This window comes from Caretta caretta, chromosome 7 (genome assembly GCF_965140235.1).
Source record: "Caretta caretta isolate rCarCar2 chromosome 7, rCarCar1.hap1, whole genome shotgun sequence".
Taxonomy (NCBI): domain Eukaryota; kingdom Metazoa; phylum Chordata; order Testudines; family Cheloniidae; genus Caretta; species Caretta caretta.
The window spans coordinates 40,625,810-40,653,358 of NC_134212.1; the positions used below are offsets into that span (position 1 = coordinate 40,625,810).

General features: G+C 40.4%; 1 protein-coding gene across 18 annotated transcripts in view; it reads right to left on the reverse strand.

Moving 5' to 3' along the window:
* The window catches only part of ATP2B2 (ATPase plasma membrane Ca2+ transporting 2), a 748,369-nt gene that overhangs the window by 58,808 nt on the left and 662,012 nt on the right, over window positions 1-27,549 (reverse strand). For all 18 annotated transcript variants that reach the window (XM_048858215.2, XM_048858209.2, XM_048858213.2 and 15 more), the window contains 4 exons: window positions 25,707-25,948; window positions 24,725-24,959; window positions 7,949-8,128; window positions 4,602-4,689 (listed from right to left, as the gene is read on the reverse strand). In XM_048858215.2, the coding sequence (XP_048714172.1) occupies window positions 4,602-4,689; window positions 7,949-8,128; window positions 24,725-24,959; window positions 25,707-25,948 (745 nt within the window). The remainder of the gene's footprint in view (window positions 1-4,601; window positions 4,690-7,948; window positions 8,129-24,724; window positions 24,960-25,706; window positions 25,949-27,549) is intronic.

A 27,549-nucleotide genomic window follows, 5' to 3' on the forward strand; every position in this document is an offset into this window, starting at 1 on the left:
GAATGCGTGGAGGCAGACAACGTCAGAGTGCAGGAAAGCACAAAATGACCGGGAGGAGAGGTGGCGGGCTGAAGAGAGTAAGTGGCAGGCTGAAGAGAGGGCTGAAGCTGAAAGGTGGCAGCAGCGTGATGAGAGGAGGCAGGATTCAATGCTGAGGCTGCTGGAGAATCAAACTAATATGCTCCAGCATATGGTTGAGCTGCAGGAAAGGCAGCTGGAGCACAGACCGCCGCTACAGCCCCTGTGTAACCAACCACCCTCCTCCCCAAGTTCCATAGCCTCCTCACCCAGACGCCCAAGAACGCAGTTGGGGGCCCTCTGGCCACCCAGCCACTCCACCCCAGAGGATTGCCCAAGCAACAGAAAGCTGGCATTCAATAAGTTTTAAACTTTTAAAGTGCTGTGTGGCCTTGTCCTTCCCTCCTCCACCACCCCTCCCGGGCTACCTTGGCAGTTTATCCCCCTATTTGTGTGATGAATTAATAAAGAATGTATGAATGTGAAGCAACAATTTATTGCAAGACTTTATTGCCTCTGCAAGCGGTGATCAAAGGGAGGAAGGGAGGGTGGTTAGCTTACAGGGAAATAGAGTGAACCAAGGGATGGGGGGGTTCATCAGGAGAAACAAACAGAACTTTCACACCGTAGCCTGGCCAGTCATGAAACTGGTTTTCAAAGCTTCTCTGATGCGCACCGCGCCCTCCCGTGCTCTTCTAACCACCCTGGTGTCTGGCTGCACGTAACCAGCGGCCAGGTGATTTGCCTCAACCTCCCACCATAAACGTCTCCCCCTTACTCTCACAGATATTGTGGAGCGCACAGCAAGCAGTAATAACAGTGGGAATATTGGTTTCACTGAGGTCTAAACGACTCAGTAAACTCTGCCAGCGCGCTTTTAAACGTCCACATGCACATTCTACCACCATTCTGCACTTGCTCATCCTGTAGTTGAACAGCTCCTGACTACTGTCCAGGGTGCCTGTGTACGGCTTCATGAGCCAGGGCATTAAGAGGTAGGCTGGGTCCCCAAGGATACATATAGGCATTTCAACATCCCCAATGGTTATTTTCTGGTTTGGGAATAAAGTCCCTTCCTGCAGTTTTTGAAACAGACCAGAGTTCCTGAAGATGCGAGCGTCATGTACCTTTCCCAGCCATCCCACGTTGATGTTGGTGAAATGTCCCTTGTGATCCACCAGAGCTTGCAGCACTATTGAAAAGTACCCCTTGCGGTTTATGTACTCGCCGGCTTGGTGCTCCGGTGCCAAGATAGGGATATCGGTTCCCCTCTATGGCCCCACCACCCTGAGGGAATCCCATTGCAGCAAAGCCATCCACTATGACCTGCACATTTCCCAGGGTCACTACCCTTGATATCAGATCATCTTTGATTGCGTGGGCTACTTGTATCACAGCAGCCCCCACAGTAGACTTGCCCACTCCAAATTGATTCCCGACGGACCGGTAGCTGTCTGCCGTTGCAAGCTTCCACAGGTCTATTGCCATTCGCTTCTCAACTGTGAGGGCTGCTCTCATCTTGGTATTCATGAGCTTCAGGGCAGGAGAAAGCAAGTCACAAAGTTCCATGAAAGTGCCCTTACGCATGCGAAAGTTTCGCAGCCACTGAGAATCGTCCCAGACCTGCAACGCTATGTGGTCCCACCACTCTGTGCTTGTTTCCCGGGCCCAAAATTGGCGTTCCACTGCATGAACCTGCCTCATTAGCACCATGATGCCCACATTGCCAGGGCCCGTGCTTTGAGAGAAGTCTGTGTCCATGTCCTCATCACTCTCATCACTGCGCTGACGTCACCTACTCGCCCGGTTTCGCTTTGCCAGGTTCTGGTGCTGCATATACTGCTGGATAATGCGTGTGGTGTTTAATGTGCTCCTACTTGCCAAAGTGATCTGAGCGGGCTCCATGCTTGCCGTGGTATGGCGTCTGCACAGAACAAAGGTGCGGAACGATTGTCTGCTGTTGCTCTGACGGAGGGAGGGGCGACTGACGACATGGCTTACAGGGTTGACTTACAGGGAATTAAAATCAACAAAGGGGGTGGCTTTACATCAAGGAGAAACAAAAACAGCTGTCACACAGAATGGCCCGCTCAAGGATTGAACTCAAACCCCTGGGTTTAGCAGGCCAATGCTCAACCCACTAAGCTATCCCTCCCTCTGGTATTTCAGGCAGGACTGAATCTCCATTGAAGTTTTCAAGGTGCCCCTGACAGACTTCACCAAAACAATTGTTGGCCGTTGATTTCATGGAGGGAAGGAAGGAGGGAGGGACGGGGGAGCAAATGAATACAAAACAAATCTGGTCTATTTCTTGTTTTGATCCTCTCCATCTATCTTTTACATCTTTGGCTGGCAGCAGACGGTGCAGTAGGGCTGCAAGCCATCCACATCATCTGGCTGCTCGGCAGAAGATGGTGCAAGAGGACTGCTAGCCATCCTTATCTCCTGCCTGCCCGGCAGAAGATGGTGTAATAGGACTGCTAGCCATCCTCATCTCCTGCCTGCTCACCGTAAGATGGTACAATAGGACTGCCTGCAGGACTAAAGAGAATGACCTGGTCGAATCACTCCTAATTTAGTCCCTGCACCCATGTCTGCCCAGGCGCTCCTGACCGACCTTACCGAGGTGGCCAGGAGCACCTCGGACACGATGACTATGGTTTTCAGGCCTATTGCACCGTCTGCTGCCACAAGGCAATGAGCTGCTGCTGTGTAGCAATGTAGTCCCACATCTGCCAGCACCCAGGAGACGTACAGTGACGGTGAGCTGAACAGGCTCCATGCTTGCTGTGTTATGGCATCTGCACAGGTAACTCAGGAAAAAAGGTGCAAAACGATTGTCTGCCATTGCTTTCACGGAGGGAGGGAGGAAGGACCTGATGACATGTACCCAGAACCACCCGCGACAATCTTTTTTGCCCCATCAGGCATTGGGATCTCAACCCAGAATTCCAATGGGCGGCGGAGACTGCGGGAACTGTGGGATAGCTACCCACAGTGCAACACTCTGGAAGTAGACGCTAGCCTCAGTACTGTGGAAGCATTCTGCCAAGTTAATGCACTTAGAGTATTTTGTGTGGGGACACACACAATCGACTATATAAAAACGATTTATAAAAAAACGACTTCTATAAATTCGACCTAATTTCGTAGTATAGACATACCCAAACAAAACAAAAAAACCCCACTTTTGTTGAGTTTCCTCTCCCCTCCCTTCCCTTCTCACACACATTTCTCCTCACCTCCCTCATATTTCCCTCTGTTTCTACCCTATCACTAAAGCCTTGTCAACACTGGAAAGGGCTTGCTGGTGTAACTATAGTGGCAAACCCTCCTAGTATAGACACAGCTTATACGAGCAAAAGAATGCATTTTACTGCTATTGCTTTCTCAAACAAAATAAGCTCTCCACAAAAACATTTCATAGAATCATAGAAGACTAGGGTTGGAAGAGACCTCAGGAGGTCATCTGGTCCAATCCCCTGCTCAAAGCAGAACCATCACCAACTAAACCATCCCAGCCAGGGCTTTGTCAAGCCAGACCTTAAAAATCTCTAAGGATGGAGATTCCACCACCTCCCTAGGCAATCCATTCCAGTGCTTCACCACCCTCCGAGTGAAATAGTGTTTCCTAATATCCAACCTAGACCTCCCCCACTGCAACTTAAGACCATTGCTTCTGTTCTGTCATCTGCCACCACTGAGAACAGCCTAGCTCCATCCTTTTTGGAACCCCCCTTCAGGTAGTTGAAGGCTGCTATCAAATCCCCCCTCACTCTTCTCTTCTGCAGACTAAATAACCACAGTTCCCTCAGCCTCTCCTGGTAAGTCATGTGCCCTAGCCCCCTAATCATTTTCACTGTGCTCTCCAATTTCTCCAGTGGGGGGACCAAAACTGGACATGATACTCCAGGCGTGGCCTTACCAGTGCCAAATAGAGGGGAATAATCAATTCCCTCGATCTGCTGGCAACGCTCCTACTAATACAGCCCAATATGCTGTTGGCCTTCTTGGCAACAAGGGCACACTGCTGACTCATATCCAGGTTCTCGTCCACTGTAATCCCCAGGTCCTTTTCTGCAGAACTGCTGCTTAGCCAGTCGGTCCCCATCCTGTATTGGTGCATGGGATTCTTCCTTCCTAAGTGGAGGACTCTGCACTTGTCCTTGTTGAACCTCATCAGATTTCTTTTGGCCCAATCCTCCAATCTGTCTAGGTCACTCTGGACCCTGTCCCTAAACTCCATTTTTTTTTATAGTGGCATAACTGCATCAATATTAGGGCTTTTCCCAGTAGAGAAATGTTGTTAAACAATCACACCCCTGACCAACACTTGCTCTACTAGCCAAAGTTTCTAGCCCAGACCTGGTCTGGCCTAACTCTCTGATGAGTGAAACAATTGTGACATGAGAAATAACACAGCTAGCTCCTGGCTCCTCCTCTTTCTCCCTCCATTCTGCCCTACCAACAGTACATTGCTGTGTATCTGGATTGTAATATCAAAAACAAGTACAGTAGGTGACACTATTAGACAACGATGGCTACTATAAATACTCACGCACACATGGATTATTTGCACTCACCTTTCACCAAAGTGTGTTTGTCCGTGGGAGATGAGCGAGCAAGTACTCGTAGTTTTGGCCAGATCTTGTCAATACGTTCTTGCTCAACCTGAAAATAATAATACAATCATCAGCCTTTCGTAAGCAAATCTGGATCTATGTTTTCCTGCCTAGCAAAGTTTTCACTTTTCACACTCAAAACTGATATGAAAGGAGAATCAGGCCCTACACTGGTAATCTGGAGCCACCTCTCTCTGAAATGACCAGCCAAATGACAGTAACAGTCTGCACTACTGGTAGGGTAGGTAGGGCCATGAGACACTGAGTTCCCCACACTGTCTTACTGAATTGCCTTGATTGCTGGCTGAAGTAGGTAGGATTCACTGTAGGGACAGAAGTGGCCTTTTTATTGCCTTACAGAATCACTACACTCAGGGCTGGATTACCCAATAGGCACACTAAGCACGTGCTTAGGGCACCAGCAAAGCAGGGGGCACCAAAAAAAATGAGATTTTTTTTTTTGAAAAAAATTGATATTTGATATTTCAAAAAAGCATCCAAGTAGTCATCATGGGAAAAATCAGAACTTTGTTAGACTTCCTTACACTCCACTACATACTCTTCCCATCGTTTTTCTGTTCTCTTTTTATTAATTATCCCCACCTAAACCAGAGGGGCATCCTACTAATGTAGATCGAAATAATGCAAGGAAATCAGATCCTGTCATGTATTGCAATAAATTTATGTTTTATTATTGATATATTCTTCTGAGTTATATTCTTGTTGGAGCTTGTGGTTCAGTTTGACCCATTTTTAGCAGGCCATATCTCAAAATATGGGAATGCTAGCAAAGGTAACCCATCATACTTATCCAAGACAATATGTGATGAACTCATTGGTCTAATGAGTGGCAAAGTTTGTTCAGCTTTAGTGGGTGAAATAAGTACTGCTGGGTACTTCAGTTTGTCTGTCGAATCTACACCTGATCTTACATATTGATCAATTGAGCATTGTACTAAGATATGTGTCTCCCACAGCTGGAAAACCAGTTGAACGATTTATAACATTCCACAATTTGAAAAGCCACGCTGGTGAAGAAATGGCAAATCAAGTACTGGATTATCTGTGCCAAGTTTGCAAAATAGATTTCTCAAAGTGCAGAGGTCAATCTTATGACAACGCTGCCAACATGGCAGGGCATTATCAAGGAATGCAGAAGAAGCTTTTAGAAGCCATATTCATACCATGTGCTGCACACTCTCTCAGTCTTGTTGGCCGCAGAGCTGTTGATCGTTGTCCGGTGGCAGTAAGTTTTTTCTCAACAGTCCAGCTACTTTATACATTTTTCTCTGCCTCAACACACTGATGGGCAGTTCTTAAAATATATTTGGGCAATGATCGTGTGTTGCAATCTCTTTCTAATACTCGCTGGGAGGCACATGCAGTGGCAACAAGTGCAATTCTGGAGTCCTACCCAAAGATTGTGGATGCATTAGAAAGTATAGCTGAAGACCAATCACAAAAGGGAGAAACTATATGAGAGGCAGAAAACATTGCAAACAAGATGCAAGAACTAGAGTTTGTATTCATGTTGACCATGTGGAATGAAATTTTACAACACTTTTACCACACAAGTCAAGCTCTCCAAGAAAAAGAATTGGATTTGAAAACATGTGCAGACCTCTGTCAATCATTAGCAGACCACTTACACACTTTGAGGAATGATTTCGAAAGATTTGAAGACATATCAAAAGATATCTTGCCTGATACTAACTACAAAGAAGCCCAGTCCCGCAAGCGAATCAGGAAAAAACAAGCAAATGATAGTGCAACAGAAACAGCATTGAATCCTAGAGACAAATTTCGCGTATCTACTTACTACGCTATAATTGATACACTTGAAGCTCATATGAAGAGGAGAGGTGAAGTGTACAAAGTAGTATCAAGTAGATTTTCTTTTCTAAACGATATCTGACGAACAATATTCAGAAGGTTCCCAAAAGCTAGTTGACTCATACCCTGTTGACTTGAACATGAATCTCTGTGGAGAAGTACGGCAGTTCCACTGTTATATGCGCGAAAGTTTAATGAAACAGGAAAAATGAAATTCAGTCACATTGATCTTCATGACACAATATTGAAAGACGGAATACAATGTGTATTTCCAAATGTAGAGATCGCACTACTTATTTTTCTAACACTGATGATAACTAACTGCTCTGCAGAACACTCTTTTTCTCAGCTGAAAAGAATAAAAAACCCTCAGAGAACAACAGTGTGTCAGGACAGACTTGATTCACTTTCCTTATTGTGTATGGAAGCGGACATGCTTCGTCGAGTCAGCTTCGATGAACTTATCCAGAATTTTGCAATCAGAAAATCTAGAAAGAAGCTATTTTAATTTCAGCATACATGTAAGTTTTGTGTCATTTTGAAAAATAAAATTTTATTTTACGGTACAGTATTGATTTTATTTTGAATTACATATGGGGGGGCACCATAATCTTTTCAGTGCTTAGGGCCTCTAAAGGTCTTAATCCGGCCCTGACTCCACTCCAGAATCTGACTCTAAAAGTAGCAAGGTGGAGTTCTATATCTGCAGTGTCTCGAGGGCTCCCAGATTGAATGTGCTCAGTCTACAAGTAGAAAGATGTTTCTGTTCACTAGCCTTGCCAACTCTAGCTGGGATCTGGAAATCCAGCTGAGTTCTTCATCTCACACATCATCACCAAGAGAAAAGGTTCTGCAGGCCAGACTGTGCCCTCAGTGTCCCACAAGCAAACTCCATTGTCTGACAGTTCTGCCCTCATGTTGTCTCAGTAGGTTTGCTTGGGTGTAACCACTTATGTAGTCTCATCTGAGAATGGAGCCACATTTTAAATGAGACTCGATGCAAGAAGGCAGAGCACCAGCAAAGCAGCAGCATTTAGAGGCTGACTCCGTATGGCTGCCAGTTGCTAGTGAGCTCTGAGAGCCCTGCTGTTGGGTTTTTGGGGAGTTTTTTGGTTCGTTAGTTGGGGGGTGGAAGGTTAAAGAACTTTTCTGAATTTGTACTTTTTGAAACAGTCTGATATCATGGTTCAGAAAAGAGCTCAACTGGGTTAGCACTACTGTGATAGTGTCACTGATTAGATAACTCTCAGAAAAGTTAAATGTAACATGCTGGTTTATCAGAGGCATTTGAAATAACAAAGGAGTAATACTGGAAGTCGAACCATCCCTTCGGTCAGGCTGTTGGGCTGGTCGTTGTCTACTGAAGTGAGGGACATCACAATAGAAGAGAAATACAGTGTGTTCCTCCATCCTTCACTGTAGTTTATGAAACATAACATCGGAAAAAGTTACTTTATATTCAATTCATGAATTACCTCTCCCTTCTCGTTTCGGATCCTCCTGTTAAACTCCTTTCCCTCTATGCAGAGAAAATCTTCTCCTGGGTGAAGAATTCCACACTTTATTGCGATGGCACGAGCTGTATTGATGTTGTCCCCAGTGACCATGCGGACTGTAATTCCAGCTCGCTGGCACTTTCTTATGGCTTCTGGGACCTATAAACACAGTACAATATACATAATCTGCTACGGTTTTTTAAATTGCCATATTTTTTAAAGGTGAACAATTCCTAGAGATAAAAATAGGACTTACAAAACACGAACAAAATCATGGCACAGATCAGGAATATCTAAACTGCCCATCTGAAAGATACTCTCACAACTTGCCCGAAGCCCCATAAGCTACCCCTAGTTTTTACTAAAAAGGAGTCGTTTGCAGCTGACTTAAACCTTAGTATAGAGGTACAGCCTGCTGAGACTACAGGTTTCAACATGGAATGCTCCATTTGATCCAACAAGAACACCATTCCTTCCTTCTTTTTTCCTTCTGTGTTCTCCTCAGATATGACACATTGGTAAACATACAATTTTTAATAAAAATGTATTGAATTATAAGGATGAACTAAATACATTGAAGCTATTTTTCTAAAATGATTTACAAGTAATATATCTGTTCTTCAGATGAGTGATTATGTTATTACATATATTCTGCCCCACCAAATCTTGGCTACATTGAATTAAAGTTGCAAGTACATATCAATGGTTTCAGTGATTGCTATTTTTTTTCAGAACATTTTAGTTAAAACAAAGTAGAAAACCAAGAAACTCAGAAATAAAGCTGTAGTTTCACATGAAGTAGCAGAATCCTCCCGCTTGACTCCTGCCCATAGAGGAGCCTGCCTCCTAGCTTCATTTTTGAATGTGAAGTTTCCAAATCAAAAACAAAAGAACAACCATGCACCACCGAAGAGGAGTTTTATCATTTGTTTCATACATACATACATACATGTCTGAGTATCACCACACTAACTTTAAGGCTAGTATGCAGAAATATGCTGCTTCTGTGTCTAATCATGCTTGGCAACCAACTGCCACATGGAGTCATAGGATTGACTGACCTTGATTTGAGGGCCACAAAGTTCCCCACCCACCCGTTATCTTGTGGAGGGGAATCCTGATGCTGCAAAATGGGGAGTCTCACATCTGCAAATCTCTGTATATGGTTGGGATCACGGCTCTTCTCCTGCATAGACTAAGTGGTGCATAGCAGTGTGGTTCTGTGTGTGTGTGTGTCCAGGCATTCTCCAGTCAATCCCCTGTGCCTTGCAAAGTGCAAAAATAAGTTTGCACTAAATATCTGGCATATATATTTTTCTTCAGTGTTGAAGGCCCATTGTGTACACAGAATAAACACAGGGGTATGCATGGAACCCCGTCAGCTGCACATCCTCTATTTATGTCATCAAAATAGCTAGAATTTTATGCAAAGATTTAAAAGGTGGTACATCATTAAATATACTTTTGGAACAATGGTTTCTGTAGTGGTGAAATGACATACAGCTAAATGCTGGCTAGAATATGCAGGAATAGAGAAGCTGATTTGCCCATTCCTTCTGCCTACGACGACTCAGCACCAGCCTGATAGACCCTGAGGATGTCATGCTATTTCAGAAGCAAACATATTGGGGGGAGGCATCACAGGGAGAAGTGGAGCTCGACAGAGGAGATGGAGCCCACTTTCTACTAAAGACCCCTACCTCTAGTCTTGGGGTATTAGGAGAGAGGAGTCTAAAATGGCCCCCTACTCTCCCTCCTCCAGATTAGATTTTTGATGCAACCTCTTCCTTCTCACAACTCTGTTTTGGTGTTTTCTGCAAGTACTATTGCTCCGTGGTATCAGTCAGCTGAGGTGGTCAACTCCTCCTGCATGCATTTAGAAGGCTCCGTGTATGTTTACGACATCTCCATCATCCTTAAAAATCTGGGACTGCACTCCCCCCACTCCCCGAGGAGGAGGCAGGGCTTAGTGGTTCTCCCAGAGTGGAAGATCCATCTAGAGCTCCTTATGCTAGTTCACACAACATTACATTTCTCCACAGCAAGTGGAGCTGCAAGACCATGATTTGGCCCATAAAGACAGCCAAAACAAAGGACATTGAGATAAAACATGATTCTCTGGAAATGAAATGAAAACTGACTTTTTTTCATTGTACATTTCTTCATCTTAGCAGCTATTTTCATTTAATAAAGAGATGCTTCTGTTCCAAAGTCCATGACACACGTTGCAAAAAGACTTTCATTACTTAGGACACAAACATTTTAATTAGGTAACTGCACTTTTCAGATATTAAACAGCACAAATGTTCTACTACTTTTGATCAGCCTCTTGCTTCTAGTGGAAAATAAGTTGACAGGGCTTCAGGAAATGCTGAAGAAGAGCCCAGAGAAGCTGCCTAAATATTAATAAATTTGCTATAAATACCCAGTTGTCATGCTGTACTACCAAAATGATATTCAGTATCAAAAACTCATGCAGAAATGCGACTTCATTATTCCAGCTGTGCACAATGTGCTTCCATAGATTATTTATTATTCAACTTATTAATTAAAGCTCAGGGAAATTCTACAAGAATGTATAGACACTAAATCCATCCAAACCTTCCTGGCCATGCAGTGGAGTCATGGGCATTTCTAGAACAATAAATGATTGTTCTTTGATTGTCATCTGGGAGGTCATTCAAAAAAAAAAGGTTCAGTATTAGGTAATTAAGTGAAAATCAATATGCTGTAGAGAGATAGGAAAAATATGCAACAGGGTTTTTCGTTTGTTTTTTGGAATTATTGTAAATAGTGGATCAATACGATCAGTTAGCACCCTTTTACAGCGAGAGAGAATGGAGATAAACAGGTTAGAGACATTCATTTTAAAACACCAACACTGCAGTTTTCATTCCCTGGTCTATCACGTACTGTACTGTCTTTGCAGGACCATTAAGTATGACCTTTAAAGATAAGACAGTTAGGATAGTGGTATCTTAAAAAAATGCTCTGCTTGCTGTAGACCTATTGAAAATAATGCATGTTCCAACAAAGTTTGCATAGTCTGCTGTAATGGGTAGTAGATATAGGTTGGTCTGAATAACTTATTTCTTCAAGGATAATATTTATTTATTAAGTCATAACCCTGAAGTCGGTGCTGTAAAAACCAGAAGAAAACACAGCCCATGCCTAACGAGCTTACTCTCAAAGCAAGCATGTTGTTCTTAAAGTTCACCATACAGCATCTGGCCCACTAATGTAGATGCAAGCCAGTGAAATTCAAAACAAAACACTTTAGAGCAATCTGAGTAAGCACATCCAGCTGTTTTTGCTTCAAGACTCCTAAAAGCAGAAGGAGAATTATCACAAAGTATTAGAAAAAACTATGGATCTGTCTCCCTCAAAGTTACCCTTTGAGGGGGTCAAGATGTGGAGAGTTGTCTTTTTAGGAAAATCCAGATTCGATTGTCTGAGTACATTTGGAGCTCATTAAGGAAGGGACAGTTTTTCATGCGTGTGCACACGCCAACTCTATACCACTCAGTGAATGATAAAAACAGTATGCACTAATGTAGTTCCTTTCCCCCCAGAGGATCCCAAAGTCCTTTACAAATAAGCCAAACACCCCTGTGTGGAGTAGGTGAATAACACAGTATCACAGAAAAACTCATTTCAAGTTCATATCCATTCTTCTTTATTCTAAAGGTCTCGACTAAGCAACATAGTTAGAAAATTCCTAATAAGCATTCACCTCATGAATTCAAAGCCCTAGTAAAGTCATTTAGGACAGTGGAGTGATGAAGCCTATGTGTGAGTGGATGTACACCAAATGAATGTAACTGATGACCCCACTATCAAATGCATCCAGATCCTAGAGTGAAGTGTTATTAAAAATATATGGATCTAGAACAGGAGTGAGCCTTTGAGAAAAAGTGTATTGGGGCCAAATCCTGAGAGGTACTGAGTACCTTCCACTGTGGTTGACATTAATGGGAGCAGAGGGCTCTCAGCACTTTGCAGATAGTGATCAGTCAGCACCTCACAGGATTGGCCCCTAACTGTCTTATCACATCCAAATTCTGAGACTTTGTATTCAGACACAGTCTAAGCTTAAAACCCCTGAATTCACTGCCTGCTATAAAGATCAATAGAGCTATGGACTGGTTTTGAGTCCAAAGAAAGTATTAGAATCTGCTAGGAAAGCCCCTTTTATGTATATAAAGGACATGGGCCATTGAGGGCCATTTTATTAAACATAATTTATTGTAATAAGCATGTTTGTACAATGCAGTAGTTTTGGTGAACGTGGGAGACAAAGGTTGATTGCTAATATTAGTAAGTGAGAAGCACCTCATTCTTTCTGAAGGCAGTACGTGTTTTCCTGTATCCATGTTTAAACTCAGTTGGTCAGCCCAGATAAAATGAACTCTTAGTAATCCAGAAATTAAAGTAGAAATGTAACTAATATTAAATTGCATTGTACATATCTTCAGAAATAATTTTAAAAACACAATTATTTGATGAATATTCAACACTAAATTTGTAATTTGGACACAAGATTGTTACATATTTTATCAAATTTAACAAACTCCATCATCAAAAATGATATTTCAAAATATAGAAATTTTGTAACTTTTACAACCATAGTGAAACTATTTTGGATGGTAGAAACTTTCAACCCAAGGACATTTTTTAAGAATATGTAAAAGTGTGAAAGATCTAAATGATATCTCTTTCTCCTTGATATACATAAAAGTGGCTTTCCCAGCAAATTATAATACTTTCTTTGGACTCAAAACCAGTCCATGGCTCTATTCATAACAATTAACCTTCTCTCTGAGAAAGTAATCAAAGAGAAAAGTAAGAAGTTATATGATCATAGTCTATAAGTATGTATACAGGGAGAGTACATCCAATACTTCAGGGCTCTTTAATCTACCAGACAAAGACATAACAAGATCTAATGGTTGGAAGTCGAAGCTAGGAATATTCAGACTGGAAATAAGGGGTACATGTTTTAACAGCAAGGGCCTCTGTCACTGATCATTGGAATAGCTCAGCCAAGAAACAGAGTGCTAGCCGTGTTAGTCTCTATCAGCGGAAAGAACAAGGAGGACCTGTGGCACCTTAGAGACTAACCAATTTATTTGAGCATAAGCTTTTGTGAGCTGTAGCTCACTTCATTGGATGCATTCAGTGGAAAATACAGTAGGAAGATTTTAGATAGATAGGTAGTTAGATAGATATACACACACACACACACAGAAAACATGAAAAAATGGGGGTTGCCATACCAACTCTTAACGAGACCAATCGATTAAAGTGGGCTATTATCAGCAGGAGAAAAAAAACGTTCGTAGTGATAATCAGGATGGCCCATTTCAAACAGTTGACAAGAAGGTGTGAGTAACAGTAGGGGGCAAATTAGCATGTGGAAATAGTTTTTAGTTAGTGTAATGACTCATCCACTCCCAGTCTTTATTCAAGCCTAATTTAATGGTGTCCAGTTTGCAGATTAATTCCAGTTTTGTGGCTTCTCATTGGAGTCTGTTTTTGAAGTTTTTTTGTTGAATAATTGCAACTTTTACGTCTGTTAGGGATTCAGCTAATGGGATGTTAGGCATAATTAAAAAAGGGATCGAGAATAAGATGGAGAATATCTTATTGCCCTTATATAAATCCATGGTACGCCCACATCTTGAATACTGTGTATAGATGTGGTCCCCTCATCTCAAAAAAGATATACTGGCATTAGAAAAGTTTCAGAAAAGGGCAACTAAAATGATTAGGGGGTTGGAATGGGTCCCATATGAGGAGAGATTAAAGAGGCTAGGACTTTTCAGCTTGGAAAAGTGAAACCTAAGGGGGGGTATGATAGAGGTACATAAAATCATGAGTGGTGTGGAGAAAGTGAATAAGGAAAAGTTATTTACTTGTTCCCATAATATAAGAACTAGGGGCCACCAAATGAAATTAATGGTCAGCAGGTTTAAAACAAATAAAAGGAAGTTCTTCTTCACACAGCGCACAGTCAACCTGTGGAACTCCTTGCCTGAGGAGGTTGTGAAGGCTAAGACTATAACAGGGTTTAAAAGAGAACTGGATAAACTCATGGAGGTTAAGTCCATTAATGGCTATTAGCCAGGATGGGTAAGGAATGGTGTCCCTAGCCTCTGTTTGTCAGAGGGTGGAAATGGATGGCAGGAGAGAGATCACTTAATCATTACCTGTTAGGTTCACTCCCTCTGGGGCACCTGGCATTGGCCACTGTCGGTAGACAAGATACTGGGATGGATGGACCTTTGGTCTGACCCAGTATGGCCATTCTTATGTTCTTATGTACCTGCATTACTATTTATCATTGAAAATCCAATGTTATTTGCTATGCTCTAACTTTACTATAGAAATAAGAACATCCTAGAAGTCAATGTAAACTAAGAGGATAGTCCAATCTCATGCTTCAGGACATAAACCGATAACAAAAGGGGCTGGGAAGGAATTTTTCCATCACGTTCAACATTGCACAATTGTTTACATGCATTGCAAGGGTTTTCACCTTCCTGTGTAGCAGCAAGTATGGGACACACTGACATTTGCATCATTACAAAGACGTTTTTCCTTCCAAAAAGTAACAACATTCACTAACGTGGTAGAATTAGAAATGAGCCTAATGCTTCTAAAGCAATTCAGACAGATGCTCACTTGGCATGAGACAGCTCATGTGGTCATTTGTGCTGTTCTTCTCTCTTCCATTTACCTGGTAAACCAGAGGTCGTAACTAGGTGAGCCAAATGCAGATCACTAAAATAAAAGCTGGGCTATAAGAGTAATAAATCTGAGCTTTTCATGGGCCCTAAGTAAACTACTCCACCTTCAGGATACGTCAAGAATATCTGCTGTTTACAGAATGGCTCTCAGTCAGTACAAATAATGTAATAGCATTAACAGGCAAGAAAAAAAGAATGAATAATGGACAGAAGTTTATCTGCCTGTGACCTATGTATCTATGACCTACAAGTAGCATTCCCACCTCCCCCTGTGAGTCTGGTCTGGAAACCTCTTTTGGTCAACCTGAAGATGTGGTAGCACTGGAAAATAGCACCAATTAAGCTCATAAGCAATCTGCAACTTGCGTAGGTGGCTCCCAAGTGATTGACTGAGTTGCCAGATTTGTTATTCTGCATATGTCCTGCTTGTAAATTTAAAATGACCTTAGTAGCAGTTTTGAACAACATGACTCCCTCACTTACAGGATTTGAGAGATTGAGATGACAGTTTGGAAGCCAGAAGTAGAATATGGGGCACAAAGGAGGAAAATGATAGTCCCAGTGTGAAGAAGAGAAAATGAAGGCTTCTATTTGAAATGCCAGTTCTATTAAGCAAGTTCATTGAGGCAGAACCTAGTTTCATATGCACATCAAAATAATATCTAAGAAAAGATATAATCCTATTCTTATTTTTGGACAGCTGGTGGGCAGTGTCTAGTTTAACTCTGTGTAGAGCAACTATACTCAAAATATTGCTCATATTTTCTTTTTTATTTATGTAGGTAAGAGACTACATTGGCAGACTGAGTGGGCAGTAGAAACAGACACATCTCCAAGCTGTTTCCACAGAACCTAAGCTTACATTTACAAAGAATCAAGCTTCTAGCATCTATGAATGCAGAGAAAGCTTTCTGGATATAAGCTTAAAGTAGCCTGATGCAGCAATCTCTATCTGAATCTGCTGACAACTAATGGGCCAAACTGAGATGTGATGTAAAAGATAGTGGGTGCAAGTTGGCAAATGGGTGAGTGATTGACGTGTGAACAAGATTCATTAACCCTGGCTCAGGGAGGTTGTCTCAAAATTCAGAGACAGATCTCTACGGGTACAAGATGCTGCTTTAGTTGCTTGCCTTCTTGAATATTTCCAAATGTAACATCAAGTACAAAACCTAACCCAACATAAAAGATGTACAGCACAGCTTGGGGTGAAGATATAGAAGTGTGTGAGAATTAACCAGTATGGGTAAATAAGAGAATTTTTGAATGGGTGAACCTACATATAGGAGTATACAACACTCAGAACAAGGTCTCTGCCTACTAGCTCTCAGGCAAGAGAGAAAGACAAAGCTAATCAATAACTGGTTTTATTGCTGCTGAATTCATCCAAACAATTTCTATTTATTATTTGAGGGTAATGCAACCACAAGCAGGCTTTTTGCATTAGCTGTGGGCTTTTTTAAAAATAAATCTGATGGAGATGTACATATTCATAATAGGCACAATTCTCAAACCCTCCAAGAAAGGTGTCAGTGGGACACCTTTGGCACAGCAGAGGTTAAGCATCACTGTAGCAATCCATGAGGTTAGGTTTGTGAAAGTAGAAAAGGCTATATTTTCACTTGTGCTAACTCCCAGAAGCATCTTAGGAAAAGAGGAAATGAGGCTTTCCCTCTAAAACGTTATTTAATGTTAAAACAAATACCTGAACAAGTTGTCAGAGTTATGACTTTTCATTAATTTTATCACAGCTCCATGACTTGCCATTTCTTGCAGGATAAATCATGACTTCCACCAAGATTAAGCTAATTAAAAGACACATTTATAGTAATATTCTTCGCTCTTCTGTTTTTTCCTCTAAAATGCTTTAAGGTGCAGTGAGTGAGGTAATATCTTTAATTGGACCAACTTCTGGTGGTGAGACAGACATGCTTTCAAGCTTACACAGAGCTCTTCTTGACGGACAGTGACATTTCTACACGATATTGTCAGTTTTGTTCTGCTAAATTAATGGAGTCCCTGCTAGAAACAATGGCAATTTGGGACTGTAATGGAAAATTCTGTCACCTAACTACCCTTTAACTAAAAGTCAGCTATTTCCTTCCTAAGGAGCTATCCCAGAAGAACATGTTTTTTGCAGTTTTATTTTCCTGAAATACTCTGTTCCAAGACATTTTGGCAACTTTTGTTTTACCATAAGTTATGGACTTCTGAGAGTTTTTAGTAATTTGAATACAATTTTTAAATGACTCATTACTCCATTGTTTTAGTACTACATTAAAAAAAAGGATTGGAAAAAATATGAGCCTAGACTCATCTGAAGTTTTTTGGCAAATTCTTGGTGAAATTTTGAAAGGGCGTAAATTTTACTGAATGTTTTGAAATGAACATGTGTTGTAACATTTTCCATATCAACATTTAATTGTGAGGGATTCAATTAATTAGTTAAATAATTGTTTGGAAATAAAATGTTTTTCTGACTTCATTTTCTTTGATCTATTAAATAGACTTCAGAGTTGACCTCCTTATTGTTAGCACCACTATTCATTTTTTACTTTATGCTCATAAGAAATAATTCCCCATGAGATCGGAGAGCAGAAACAGTTTTCTCACAAAAACACACTAACAACAGTCACATTAAATGAGAGTTTTCAGATCATTGAAAAAATAACTGTCAAATCCATTCCTTGGGTTCATCATTCAATAACAGAATCCTAAAAATGGTTAAACTAACTTAAAATGCTATTTTCTTAACAATATGTTAATAAGACACATAAATCTGCACGTATATAAAAATATTATTGGACTTATAATTCACTATAATATAAAATACATAGTAAAATGTGATAGACTCGGCTTGACTCTCAACTCCTGTTCCAACCACTAGGTCTGACCACCCTCATTCTGGTCATGACAGCTTGGCCTCCACTGATCAGAATTAAAGCATGTCAAATCATTAGCTCATATTAAAGTAGCCTGAGCGAACGGCAAATAGTGACATAAAGCAACAGTGTTTATCACAGACCATCCCAACAGACCACCAGAACATGGTGCTTACATCACTGTATATAAAGTTCTTCTTCAGGTATCTGTCCACGTGGATCCCACTCTCCTGACTCAATGTGTGCACTATACTAAACTGTCACCAACCTGCAGCAGCACCTCTGCCGTGGCAGCACAATCCTAGCTCTGACCGGTGAGGAGGGGAGACACATGGGGGGAAGGAAGGGAGCACCCTGGAGAGTGAGCCCAGCCCACACTCACCCTGCAGCAGCAGCTCCTGTCCCACAGGGCTGGACCCAGCTCTTTTCTCCAGGCGTGGCAGCCTGAGGTATGGGTCACAGTTCCCCTCAGTCCCCTCTTTGATGCCTCATGCCGTACCCTTATAGGTTTCATTCACAGCATTCTGCCCACGGTAGTATCAGTCGCCCTATGTCTATGGGTAAATCTCCTCTACCAGTGAACCTCAAAGAATGGATCAGTAGTCCCAAAGGGAAGATGTGTGGACACAGGGCCAAGAAATACAAAGTGAAGGGGTGATAATTTTATTATCAGAGAGATCCTTTGACTCCTTTGGAATTTTCTTCATCTTCAGCAGATGAAGCTGTCACTTCATCAGTGCCATTTATGATGGGTGATTTTAAAGCTTCAAAGCTCCTTAAAAGGATGGCTGAAACCCTAGAAATACCACTAGAAATAATCCAGGAAAAAATCATACAAACTGTTGGATATCTTATACCCAGTTATGTTTAGCAATGCCTATTAATGGCAGGATTCTAGACCCAACCAACAATCTTTGGCAGACCCCACCTTCCATCTCTGCTACATCAAAGCAAGCGGACTGTCGATAACAAGTTCCTCAAAAAAGGTTTTGAGTACTTCTATATTCACCCAGTTCCAGGATTATTGGTTATGGCTACAAATGAAAAGTCAAGACATCCTGCTCCACCAAAGTCCGCCACAGAAGATAAGGAACCAAAAAAGTTGGCTCTTTTTGGAAGGAAGACTAGACTCCTTGTCTAGTTTAAATGTCAGAATCTCCAACTATCCAGGCTTCTCTAGCCAAGTATGACTACTTTAATGGGATTAAGTTTCCCAGTTCTTTAAGTCTTCTCTGTATGCTTTAATTGCTGAAACGACTTTACAAGCAGCACTGGATAGTGCTGACACAGCCACAAGATCAGTGGCTACTGGTGTCACAATGAAGAGAACCCCGTAGTTGGTTGTGCCTGGTATCCCCAAAAAAGTCCAGATGGTGATGGAGAAATTATCTTTTGAAGGACATGATTTATTTAGCTCAAGTAAATATGTCTATGCATCCAGCTCACAAGTAGTATTTATATTTTGTGGTAACTGATATATGTTAACAATTCAAAGTCCTCCTTTTTGGTCCCTCTACTGCCCCAAAGGGTATTCACAAAATGCCTCTGCATGGTAGCTGCCCATTTAAGGAGACTGTGTGTTCAGGTTTACCCTTACCTCGACAATTGTTCAATTTTGGGAAAGTCATCTCACTCAAGTCTGTCTTATGTTACTGGGACCCGTGGCGTCATGCATTTTCAGAATACCATATGCCAAACTTCACCTCAAACCCTTTCAGAGGTGGCTAAATTTGCAGGTAACGGATCCTGAACAAGTCCTATCACCTCTTCTCTGGTGGAATGATGCACGAAATGCTTGTCACAGCATACCTTTCATTTCCCCATTCTTCAGCAAGACATGGATAATAGATGCCTCTAGGAAGCACATCTGGATCATTTTCAGACTCTCAGCTGTGTCCCCCTTCATACTCCCATTTAGAGATAAATGTTTTGGAATTCGGAGCAATAAGTCTGATGTGCAAATTTTTCCTACCTCTCTTATAAGGAAAAACCACACAGGTCATAGCAGACCATACCACAGCAATGTATTTAATAAACAGGCAAGGAGAGGCAAGATCAGCTCCTTTTTTTCAAGACGTATTTCTTCTTGGGAGTGGTAAAATCAGAATTCTGAAAAGTCAAAAATCTTGACATTTTCATGAACTGAAAAATCTGTAAAAATATTTGCATTTGATCAATTCAAAATATTTTGTTTCTATAATTTTGAATTTTTTTTTATTTTAAACCTCTCTTTTTTTTGGTTATAAGTTAACTTAAATTTCAAACTGAAAAGTCATTTCAAATAAAAAAATTGAACTGTTCAATGTCAATTTCAAACTTTTTTCAAAAAAAAATTCAACAGGAAATTCACTGAAACAGAACTTTTCCCACGAAAATTTCTGGGTTTGATAAATTGGCATTTTCTGACCAAGAACCATTTAATCAAAAAATTCACAACCAGCCTTATTCACAATCTGCCTCCTTCCCTACTGCAACAGAGTATTTTTATTCAATATTCTGAGTGGCAGCTAGGACCACTTTTATGGGACCACTTTTATGCCCTTGAGGCTCTGCAGGGCATATGCATCCATAGACATTGCTGATTAAAAGATTTCAAGCTTGTGTGCATGGAGCACATGCACACCAAGAGTGGGATCCACCTGAACAGAACACCTCGAGGAGCCACCAGTAATGTAAGGTAACCATTCTTTTTTTGCAATTCAACTGTAAACAGAATTGCCCAAAATTTCCCATTCTAAAGGGAAAAAAAACAATTAAAATCAATTTGTAATATGCACATTAAGGGCACTTTGGTAATGAGTAACACTCATGCACAGAACCACTGTAATGTTTAAAAATTCTTTATGAAAATATACATTGTTGTCTCCTATTTTTAATTTAAGTGTAATAACCCTGGAGCCTATCACAAAGGCTATATGATTTTATTGGCGTTATAGAAATGGGCTAAAACAAAACCTTTAAAACCAAAACCCTATGAAATTTTGGGGACCAGTGGAAAGTCACAGTCTGAATTCAGAAGATCAAGCAGTACATAGACTACTTTACACTATTTTTATCCCTATCTTTTAATTGCATAAAGGGAATTAACCTCTGCTCTCAGTTAAATAAAAAGTGGTCATAGTAATTTTCTGGAGCAGGCACAGAAAGATTTTCAACAAACACCATCCTGGGGAGCACACTTCTCTTAACAGAACGGTGCAAGGGAGATATTTTAGGAAATGTAAATCATTTTTAAGTTGGTGAAATGAGCTCTGCACTACAGTGCCAACTAAATATACCACTAAACAATGAAATTATGGTTTCCAAAGTCAGCAATAATAAGGATAATGAGCAATATTTTAAGTAAAGTTTTAGCTTGCTATAGATGCTTAGCCACAGTAATTAAAATCAGAAACTCAACTCCAATTCATTATACAATGAATAAGCAATTTGGTGACCGGCACTATACGTCGAATGTTGACTGCAATGCATTCCATCTAAAAGCTGCCAAAACTATAATGGAATGAAAAAAATATGTAATATATCACTTTGATAATTACCTACTGTTTCTTTATGGGCTTTTTTCAGTAATGAGGTCCTGCATCATCAACATAATGAGTGTACCCATTCGTATCTTATAATAAACAAGTACCCCAAGGGAACATCAATAAACAATTCATCAAAGCCAGAGTTGTTTGACACTACTTCAGCACTTGCAGAAATACGAAAAGAAAGCATCCCACAAACACTGAATTCAGATTTAGTCACACAGTCGGACAAGGAATTGCCTTTGCTTTTGTCTGACTCTGAGAAAGAAAGATAAACTAACAAAATATTAGCTAGGCATAGGTAAACTGCAGTCTCGTTGCAACATCCAAACCCCTTAACACTAGAGGGCACAGAAAACAATGGACAGAAGTGAGTTCCAAGCAATTTTATCACCTTTGGCCATAAAGGTGTCTGGTGGAATTACCATGAAGTCAGCATGCCTACAAAAAAGGGACAAAAAACCTTGAAAGAATATTTAAATGACATGGAAAATATTTAAGCTACGTGGAAGAAGGGATGGGGCAAATGAATTTGAGGACTGGCAAAGCTCCCCTTTATTTACATCAGAGATCTTTCAGTGAGTCATTAGAAAATAGCGCCAGATGGTTAGCAGGTATAAACTGGCGTAGCTCCGTTGACTTAAATAGAATTATGCCAATTCATGCCAGTTGACGATCCAACCTATATATTTTGATTTTAAAAAATTATTCGTATTAGAAGTAACATCTATGGGACGGTGTCTGACATCTAATTTATGGTTATTAACTCCAGGGGAGGCAGCTTGTTTTGCCAAGAAAAAGGAAGATCTGTGTTTCAGTGTAACACAGATTTCACTTAAGATATTTAGTCATTTTGGATTCGATTCTGCCAGGACTACTAGGGAAGATGAGGACTACACACTCGCAGGCAGATGTGCTGCCAGAATCTTTTCTGGGGTGGGGTAATGGGATTTATAAACCCTAGGCTGAGCACAGGCAGAAGGCAGAGGAAGGCTGATCACACCTCTGAGCAGCTGCCAGGATTGCCAATCGTGGAGACACGCAACCACAGCTGTGACCAATAAAGAAAACAAGCCCAGCTATAAAAGAGGGAGACAAAAAGGCCTGAGATAGCAGGACAACAGCCCCATGACAGGCTGCCTCTGAAAAACAAGGAGACAAAAGGAGACCATAAGCCCTGAGGTTTAGGGGCTGATAGACTCAATATAAGTTAAGAGTTTATGAACTGGTCTAGCTGCAGACACATTGAAGTAGATCAGTGAGGGGAAAGCTGGGACCCCTAGAGAGACTACAGTTTTTTTACAATTGTAAAAATAACAGAATATACAGAATTGTAACAGAATTGTAATGAAAGAAGTGAAATTATGCATATTCTTCATGGAAATAAACCTGTGCTTAAAGCCACTAAGAAACATCTGAAAACAAACTTTTCAGTTGAATTGAAGTACAGATGATACTGCATATGCAAGAAGCATGGTGAATCAATGCACCTACATATGCAAGTTCTAATCCCAATGCGGCCAACTATATCAGGATTTAACATTTCAGCTAAGCAGAAGCTGATCTTCCAGAACACAGAATCTCATTATCTGAAGTAGGGCATATGAATAATTTTCATTATTTGCACTCCATAAATAAGGTGGGTTTTTTGTTTTTTCCCCTCAGGGATTCATAAGATTTTAAAGTGATTAGAACCCAAGATTATAAATAGAATACACATGTTAGTAGCCATGGTATAAAGGTTTTAAATGTATGACTTTCAGGATTCCTGCATTAACTATAAATGAGTCATGCAGGTCATCCCAAACCGAATAAAACTCATTAAACTGTCACAAATGCCATTTTGACTTCTTGCTTCTACCTAATCCACATTTTATGACACACCAGGAAGGTTTTGGTTTTAAAATCAAAGTTGTTTTAAGTTGGAATCTCAGGTTTGGTTTGGGGACAGAAGGATTAGTGGCCAGAGTGCAGGTGATGATGGATAAAATAAATATTCTTTATCACATGAGTGAGTAGCTTATCACATGGCTGCAGAAATAGGGAATTTATCACAGAGAGGGTTTTTCTACAGCATTACTATAGTTAGAAATATAAAATACTGGCTTTATTACAGCATTCAGGGAAACATAAGACTCACACATACTCCTTCAGAGCAGCCTAATGTGTACATTTGATGTTCTATTAAAAAAAAACAAACCACAGTATTTCCTAAAACGTACAACGTTGCGGCCAACCTGATATCCAGGCAAGGAGGATTCAAACAGAATGATTAAAAAAACCTACTAAAAAAGATCTATCGTGCAAATTAAATGGGATGTAAGGGCAGGAAGGAGAGAGATTGCCACCAGACTGCCACTGCCTTCAACACAAAATCTCACTGCCTTTGTAAACGGTAACAACATTATCAATGGATGGTCAGGTTCCAAAGTGAATTATAGTTATTAGTTCTAGACCACAGAAGTAGTGTGATCTAATGGACTGAGCATGTGACTTGGAGCTGGGAATTCCTTATTTTTACTCCTAGCATTTCTAATTTATCTTGGCTTTATCCTCTGTGTTATACGGTTTCCTCAACTGTAAAATGGGAATAATTCCCCCTCATTGGTTTTAATGATTAATAATCAAGCACTATATAAATATATCAGATACAAACCAACCATCCCCTAACCTATCCCCTACATTGTAGTCTTAACGGGAGTGAACACTGTTCTCATTATCATGACATCAGAGCGCCTCTATTTCTTACTGTGTTCTATTATTTTATTTTTATATAAAAAGTCATTTTCTTTTTAAGTTTTCAAATAAAGGCTACAATCAGCCAAAGACAAAGTATAATTCTGCAGACACTTCACACGTGCAACACTAATATTGATTTCAACAGGAGTGAAGATTCTAACTGACTTTTTACATATGGTGGCAGAATAACATCTGTGAATTTTAGGTTTGGATTTTTAACCCTTCAGTTGCTAACCTCTCCCTGGAAAAGACACTTGAAAAATGTTGTCCTCATCCAAACATAACATTAAAAACAACTTGCCATCTGGCAACCCAGAATTTGCAACTGTAGTACAGTCACCGATGTGCCAAAGTAACAAAGAGCTGTTAATTATTGTTACAGAAAACAGAACTTCCTCCAGAGCAGATTTATTCTATGTTGAAAGCAAATATCAATTCATACTTATGCCTGCAACATATTTTCTCAAAGGGAACCGATCTCTGTTCCCCATACAACTTCAATATTGGACCCTCACACATTACCTAACGCAAAGTTTCTCTCTTATTTTCTAGATGACCGTTCACAAGGGGAGCTTTTCTGATCTGACTTCCTCTAAAGTACTCACTGAGACAAAATGAAAATCTTGCCACCTTTTTCTTGCAATAGTTCTTATAACCCTATTTTTGCTATAATTAAATAATGCCAACTGAACAATCAAGGTATTTTCTCAGTTATAGGGTCTGCACCTTAGTTTTTGAGTCATCCAATTTGACTAATTAGAAAATTAAACAAAAATAAACAACTTCAGGAAATACAGTTCTTTTACTTCACACTTAAGTATCAGATAGTAGGCACTTTAACTTGTACGTGTGACATACCTCAGGCCTTACTGGATCTTCAATACCAACTACACAAATGCAGGTCAGGTCAGTTAAAATGTCATTTTCACTATCCCAGTCTGGTTCTGGGTTGCTGCTGAAGTCCCGGTATGCAATGCAAATAGTTCTCAGTCCATCACAGGCCATGGGTTCAATCACTTTCTTCACCATCTCATCCCGGTCACGGGGTCTGAAGACACGAATCTCACCTGCTGCATTAATGATTCTAGAACACCTGTAAGAAAAGGACATGAATTGCATTTGTTTGGTTACTGGTTTCCATTATACCTGCTCATTTCATCCAACAGCACACTTTATTTTTTTTGTTAGTTTTAATTTCTAGTGCACTTCACAAACAAAAACAGATTCATTATTCTAATGATGGGTAAGAGAATGTACCTATGATTTTAACAATTGTTGGGCACATTTTAAGATGTTTTTATCTGACATTTCAGTTAGACTATGTAATTTCCATTAGGTCCATAATTAGTGAAGAAGTTACACACAAATTGAAAAAAAATCTTGCTAAGTCAAATGTGTGGTATATGTTCATGTCAACTAACAAGAGGACATTTGGATTTATAGCCCTACGTGATAAAAGCACATTTCAAAAGTGCATCTGTTTACAGTCTAATGGGGAGGGAGGAGACGAGAGAGCAGAGAAATGCCAGCTGCAGTATCCTTTGGCGGCTAATAGAAGTCAGGAAAGATGACCATCGATACTGGCCATCCAGACAATTGTGCAAGACTAATTACTTTTAAAAAGGATAAAAGATTAATCACATTAAAATGTATGTTACATTCCTGCAATAAGGTTAGTGCCTATTACTTGGAAATATTAGTTAGTTTCCAACTTCAAACCAAGACAATAAGGGCTTGATCCTATTTTCACTGAAGTCAGTGGCAAAATCCCCATATATTTTAGTACTGTGGGATCACTCCAAGTCACAATAAATAAGGCAAATAGACACAGTACACTTACTTCTTCAGAACAATTTCAGAAGCACCTTTGCTGTACATTCGGAAACTGCCATCTGGCATTTTAACGACAGTGCTCATTGACTTTCTTACGGAGTTAAACGTGTATACTTTGTAGAGTTTCTCCTCTGGGATTAGATTCCGAACTGGCTGGTAATCCTGCTTCAGTTGCAGGACAAACCCCAACAGGCCACATTCTGTCTTGTTGCCAACCTGACGAGGCAGGCCACCTTCCTTTTCTGGTGGCTGAAGGGAAGAAAGCATCAGATTTCAGCCCCTCGCTCTCTCATGTTTGGCAGTATACTGTACTTTTCAAGCCCAATAAATAATGAGATCCCAGGCTACTAGTTAAGATCTAAAACCTTTAGAGTAAAGTCATAGCTCATCCAATTTTAAAGAGCCAGTGGAAGTTTTATACAATTAGAACAGACTGAAAGCAATCTATTTGATAACAGAGCAACATTTTTCTTTTTAAATAACCAGTGTAATTCTCTTCCACCTTTTTATCCTCTGGCCATTCGAGATTTTATGATGGTTATGGTACGTGCCCTTAAAAATAAATGTATTTTCCTCGGGGTCAATACATGTTCACAAACAGACCACCACCTTTTCCCATTGTATTGCTCTGAATCATGTTGCTTTGCTGTTTTTCATGGCATGGTAGATGTTTTAAGGTAACATTCATCCACTATAATTTTGAACCTACTTCGTTTTTAAAAATAAACCTACTAAATCATCTAATCAGAAGAATAAATAGCCAATGGTATTTCCAGGGATCCATGAATATAATGTCTGTATCAGTAGTTAAGTACTTCTAAATATCTATAAGTTACTACAGTATTTCAGTCTGCTACTTCAGACTGTAAATGCTTTATATGGGAAAAAAAGAGGGTTAAGTTATGACAATTATACTAACCCAGCAACTCTAGCAATTCTGAATGGTACTACCCTTAGAAGAAATGCTTTTATTGGAAAATATTGATCCTCCCTTGCTAAGGTAAAAAAAAAAAGTACAAAAGAAAACATTAGAAACAATACTGAGTATCAGCTGAAATAAAGCTAAAAAAATAATAGTTCTGTCATTAATACTGCTCCAAAAGACTTTAGTGGTCAAGTTTATTAGCTGAAGACTATTGAGGTCTTCAACCATCTTGCACTCAACAAAGCTATCAAGTCAAATTCAGCCTTCGCATAAGCAGGCAAAACTCCAATGAAATCACTAAAGTTGATGCATTAAATCCATAGGGACTAGTGGGGAAAATCCTTTCACAATTTTGATTCGCAATGTTTTGCAATATTTGAAATAAACTTACACTTAGGCCCTGATTCAGCAAAGAATTGAAGTCATTGTCTTCAATGGGACTTAATGATTTGCTCAAGTGCTTTGTTGAATCAAAAGTCTGCTTAAGTGCTTTGCTGCATTCAGAAATATGTCCACATCAGTGGTGGATTTAGGTTAAGAGCATTCCCTCTTATCTCCCCCCCTCGACCCTTGTTTTTCTTTTTTTTTCCCTGCATTCTCCTCTGGGGGCTCAGGGCTGGGGGGTGCAGAGTCTGGGTGGGAGTTAGGGTGTGGGAGCAGGGTCTGGGTGGGAGTAACGGTGTGGGACAGGGCTCAAGATTGGGGTGCAGGGTCTGGGAGGAAGTTAGGGTATGGGAATGGGCTGGGGCTGCGGATCTGAAATCAGGTTTGATTTTAGTTAACAGCTTGTTTTGAATGTAAACAGGTAAACAAAAAAATATTACTGGTAGCATGAAAATGACCGCTCCTTAAGCAGAGGGGCCATGGTTTGAGTTTCCGGTGGAAGGGGTATACCTCTTTAAGAGCACAGAGGCATGAACGCGAC